This window comes from Diaphorina citri, unplaced genomic scaffold (genome assembly GCF_000475195.1).
Source record: "Diaphorina citri unplaced genomic scaffold, Diaci psyllid genome assembly version 1.1 scaffold4081, whole genome shotgun sequence".
NCBI lineage: Eukaryota > Metazoa > Arthropoda > Insecta > Hemiptera > Psyllidae > Diaphorina > Diaphorina citri.
Genome location: NW_007381480.1, coordinates 8085 through 13785, shown reverse-complemented (window position 1 = coordinate 13785; position 5701 = coordinate 8085). Strand labels below are relative to the sequence as shown.

The 5701-nt window shown below is 38.5% G+C and overlaps 1 protein-coding gene across 1 annotated transcript in view; it reads right to left on the bottom strand.

Annotated features, from left to right (window-relative positions):
- Positions 1 to 2059: 2059 nt before the first annotated feature.
- The window catches only part of LOC103520797 (desmin-like), a 7180-nt gene continuing 3538 nt past the window's right edge, over positions 2060 to 5701 (bottom strand). The window contains exons 2-4 of the mRNA XM_026831775.1: positions 3869 to 4003; positions 2913 to 3044; positions 2060 to 2332 (exon numbers count right to left, since the gene is read on the bottom strand). Coding sequence (XP_026687576.1) covers positions 2060 to 2332; positions 2913 to 3044; positions 3869 to 4003 — 540 coding nt within the window. The remainder of the gene's footprint in view (positions 2333 to 2912; positions 3045 to 3868; positions 4004 to 5701) is intronic.

The following is a 5701-nucleotide window of genomic DNA, read 5'->3' as shown; positions in this document are numbered from 1 at the left end:
CTCCGAGATGTTGATGTGAAGGGAGGGAGAGGGGGAGGGAGGGCGAGGCGCGGAGGAGGTGGAACATTTGGAGGGAGCTCGCGAGAGGGCCTGAAATCAGAGGGGAAAGAGATGTGGACTTTGATTAAGACATTCGCTCAAGTTTTTCAGCCCCTGTTAAAAGATGAGTGTCTCATAGCTTAATTTTCTTTTCGTAGCAATGAAACCACTACTAAGACTCGTGTAGTCTGTGCGGTAGTAGGCCCTTCCCGTGAAAGGAAGAATGGACAAATTACATCCTGATAGAATCAGGAGGAATAAGTGGAATTTAGTGATTTACAAGTTCAATGGCAGTATCACCTATTAAATTTCAATCATTTCAATCTAATATTAATCTAACAATTCTGTCTGAGTAGTATATTGCGTCATTGTGACAATCCAAACTATGCGCAGCTCATCAATAAAATGTTATTTATTGTTTCTCTCATGTAAAGGTGCCACAATTTCCAGTTTAGATGCCTCCTGAGTGTGCATGTGCAAAGTTCATGCTTCAATATTATAATGTGTACATAATTAGGACAGGTGATTTATTTTTCTCATATGCTCTATTACTATGACTCTATGACACATCACATATGTTTGTGACTTTCTTGCCTAAAAGAATAGACTCATTGCCTCTCCTCTAACTAGCGTTTTCTCTTAATTTATTAATCCTTTATGAAACAATGTGCTTTTTCCACCTGTGACCTTCATGGTTAGCGTGTCAGTAAACAATTTACTGAAATTACCTACCAATGGCAAGTATAAATAGGGTCTAAAATGCCCTATCTACAGCAGTTGTTAACACTAATAGGGACAAAGAATCTGGTTTCTAATAAGTTCTATTGAAGTGTTGGTTTAGAGATCCTAGTTTTGAAAGGAGCTCTTGCTTGGGATCATGGGCTATAGGGCTTTCAAGGGGATGTATGCATCCCTATTCCCTGTGGGTCGTTTTGCTCCTGAATGTTCTGAGGACTTGGGGTAAGTAACGCTAATTAGTAAACTTTTGGAAAAGCTAGCAGCTCGCGATTGTCCAGATGTTGTTGTTGTAGCAGTGACAATTTGAATCAATGTCAAGTTGTCAATGGACCTTAATTAATAATAGAGATAGTAAAAAGAAAGATAAAACAAATGCAAAAGAAAGAAAAAACATCATTGAAAAAACTGGCAAGCTCAAAACAGGGAAGATAAAATAAATAACATAGTAATTTAAATGCTCAGAACCACATTTTGAGATTTAAATTCAACTTATCTCTAAAGAGATTGAGCAATCCTATTGGTTGATTTTGAGCTCCCCCCCCCCAAATTTAGGATATTCCAAGTATCTTATGAAGAAATGTTGCCGTTATTATAAAATTGTTCCATTTTAAACATTTCTAATCACAATCAGATTCTTGAATCTAATCTCAAAATGTGTCCCCGGGCATTCGCGATTCTAAAAACGCATCGGCATTAGTAAGAATAAGAAACCATCTCCTCAGAGGTTGAAATCAGCCTAGGAGATGTTTTTATTTGTAATTATAATTATTCAAAAATAAAGAAATCATATTAAATCATTCTCTGTTCGTTATAGTTTCCCCTATCAAATTTCTATTGTATCTATCTATCTATCTATCTATCTATCTATCTATCTATCTATCTATCTATCTATCTATCTATCTATCTATCTATCTATCTATTTTTCATCAATCATGTACCTAATGAATCAAATTATCTATTATAATATTATCCCTCTTAGAAGCATTGTTGGCTTAGGAAGGATCCTCTTGTATTTGAATTTACTTGATATTATTAAACTAGTGGTTCTGTGAACTGTAGACCTCACTCAGATTCTTTTGCCTAAGCTGAGACTTTGACAATAACGTCCTCTCATATCGACAATTGTTGTTTAACTTGGTACCTATTTGAATTTTGGACAAGTTTACGATTTAGAAAAATATGAATATGTGTTGTATTGATATGCGTGGCAACTGTATTGGGGGATCGTAAAGTTTTGAAAGATCGTAACGGGGGGCCCCGTTCAACCTTGGGGCCCCAAATTTCAATCAGCGACGTGCCTTAGGTTTCGCTCCATCTGACTCAATTCGCTCTTCAGGCTCCTAACTTCCTCCTCGGCCTTCCTCTTCTCATCCTCCACCCTCCTGGTTTCTGCATACACCTCCCCCAGTCGTGTATTCCTAGAGGATAATTCGCCCTCTAGATCTTCCAGTCTGGACTCTAACGTTACTATGGTTGCACGGGATGTGCATAGTTCTGATTCGAGATTACCAATCACCTGGGCAGAGTCGGACAGTTTGGATTCTAAGTTGGACACCTGCGAAAATGAAAGATCAAGTTGAACATGTTGGGTTCTAATTTGATCACCTCTCACCTATCAATGAGAGAAGTGTTTCATTTTATCCGCGGCGGTGCAGAAAACAATGCTGATTTGGATATACTATGTATGTATGTTGCATATGTCGGGATCTTTGACCATTAGGCCATTTTTCCTCTCGCATCCCAATATTTCCCTACGATGTCATTGCTGGCTTCCAAGGCAGGACAGCAGTTTAGGTGTGAGTAGTTCATAAGGGCATTCAAGGAACATAAAGGACAGATATGAGAGTCAGATAGGATATACTATGTTATAATTATGTTTCCATCGAGTATTATTAATGTTATTATAAATATTTTACGAGACTTCAGTCTGGCTGGGGGACTTTAACCAGGGAGTAGAACAGCTTAGTCTGGCTGGGAAACTTTAAAAAGGGAGGATACCAGCCTGAAATTCCCCTTGTTAACGAAATAGCAAAGGTTGAGTGCGAAGGGCATCGATAATATTTTATAGCCAAAACCAAATGTCATCCCAAAGCAATCACTCCAGGGCTGATTGAGAGACTGAAAGCTCCACTTACCTGAGCTTCCAAATTCTTCACCGTGGTGGCAGCAGCATCGTTTGTAGATCGTGCGTTGCTAGCTTCTTGTTTGAATCGGCTATATGTCACATCCACCTCTAACTGTTCTATCTTGCTCTGTAACTGTCGTACCTGTACGCAAATGACAAGTTTTTAATTAGTGATGTGGGAAATCCAATTATCAAAATAAATGATTGGTCCAAAGGTCGTTCCCCAATTAATTCAAATCGATAAATTCTATGACAGGATATACTATGTTATATATAATTATGTTTCCATCGAATATTATTAATGTTATTATAAATATTTTACGAGACTTCAGTCTGGCTGGGGAACTTTAACCAGGGAGTAGAACAGCTTAGTCTGGCTGGGAAACTTTAAAAAGGGAGGACACCAGCCTGAAATTCCCCTTGTTAACGAAATAGCAAAGGTTGAGTGCGAAGGGCATCGATAATATTTTATAGCCAAAACCAAATGTCATCCCAAAGCAATCACGAGAATGGAAAACAATAGATTACCAAAGAAATTTTATGAATATCAACCAGAGGGAAAGAGACCAAAGGGTAGACCAAGGATGAGATACCAAGACATGAAAAAAAAAAGGATTTAGAAGAGAGAGGAGTAAGTTGGGAAGATGTCGAGGGAAATGAACGATATAATGATAGGAGGTGGTGGCGAGGCTTCATTAATCGACCCAGTACATAGCTGGAACGATGTAGGATATGTATGTATGTAAATTCTATGACTTAACTTGGACTTGAACGGATGGAATGACCAACCTACCTCCAGATCCGAAACCCACTGCGTTAATTACACACATTAGACATTACTGAGGTTGGTAATGGTCTCGAAAGTGTACGACTTATGATTTATTTATATTTTAAACCGATCTAAATCCGAGAACCGAGAAGGATAGAAGTACATAGGGGGTAATAGAAAGTAAAAATCAGGCTTACCTGCGCGTCATGCATGCGCCGTAGCTCTGTCATGCGCGTTTCATGTCCTTTCTCCAGAGACTCCATAGCCTTAGCTGTCTGCACAATGAGGTCCTCCTTGTCACTTAACTCGGTCTTCAGGTTCTGGTGTTCCACCTGGGACACGAGACACGAAAGGGTTAAAAAGAATAATAAATTAAAAACCTAAATTAAATAGGTACCTAAAGAAAATTAAAAAAAAAGGTTTATTTGGTTAGAGGGAGCTGTAACTGCTAAGGTCTTATTGTCCCGAAAGCGAAGAGAGAAGGAAGGCAGGATAGGAGAAAGCCAGCTGCTCCGAGAACGAACAATATCTGTTTGGGATAAAATCCGCACCGGGCGGGAATCGAACCCGCGACCTAGCGATTACAAGACAGACACGCCACCCTCCAAACGAACTAGGCTGGCGTTCCCGTGGCGTTTATTTTTTTTCTACTGTATTTGATTGTTGTTTGTGTTTGTTTAGTTTTAGTGTATTTTTTTCTATTGTCATTTTTGTAAAAAGCTTTAGTCCCGTAAATAAATAAATTTTATACATAGTTTTCACCATTTGTTTCCTTGTGATCAAAATAAACTATATCTATCCCTTATAAGAGCCTCGATTTTCTCTCATCTCTATAAGTGATCTCATATTCTGTGTAGTTAAATTAGGAGACTCATTCGGTCTCATTAATGTTCTGCTAGACGTAAGAGGAATTGTGACTACATAGAGTGTCATGGAGATAGAGGCTTGGTCAGAGAAAGAAAATCTAATGAATGATTTGTGGTGAAAGAAATGAAAATTAAATCATGATTTGATCTCATATTCTGTGTAGTTAAATTAGGAGACTCATTCGGTCTCATTAATGTTCTGCTAGACGTAAGAGGAATTGTGACTACATAGTGTCATGGAGATAGAGGCTTGGTCAGAGAAAGAAACTCGAATGAATGATTTGTGGTGAAAGAAATGAAAATTAAATCATGATTTGTGGTGAAGCAGATGGTTGATGTGGTGAAGCCTGTCTCATAGACAGACACGGTAAGAAAAAGAGGTTTGATAGAGGGAGCTGTAACAAAGGTCTTATCGTCCCGAAATCGAAGACAGAATGAGGACAGGATAGGAATAGAATAATAAAGGAAGGACGGACTAAAAAGCCAGCCGTTCTGAGAACGAAAAACGAGCCTTATTTGTTTAGAACAAAGTTCGCCATAGGCGGGAATCGAATTGACCTAGCGCTTAAAAGCTACTAAGGTTGACTAAAAATTTTACAAGGTGCTGCTCAAACATCTTCAGCACAAAGAAGCTGGGTCCGTCCCTCCGGGAATTTTTTAGCCCGTAGTTTATTCGATCATGGTTAAAAAATACCTTTGTACCTACCTAATTTGTTTATTATTCAGTTTATTATCATTCTCGATTTGATTTTTTGATTTTACTTTCATGTGATGATTTAAAATCAAGACTAGAGCCCGTTCTCCCTTTATTCCCAATATAATGTTTAAGTCACCTATCCATTTATTGGCCTTTCTCGGCGTAGCTTAACATAGGTGACGCTAAAACCGGTCTTAAAATAACGACTGAAGTGTTATCTAAAACTTTCTCGCTTTGAGTTCATAGGTCGTCGCGACAAATTTCAAGATCAGAGCTCATTTGTGTGAGAAAATGAGAAAAAAAAATCCCGCAAAAACCAGTTTTTTTGGTTTTATGGTTTTCTGGACAAAATTTGCACCACCATTTTCGTGTTCCTGGTAAAAAGACCTTTAATTTGATATATAGGTCGACCAGGTTTGGATAACTCCTTCTATGGGGACAGACCGACCGACCGACAGACCGACCGA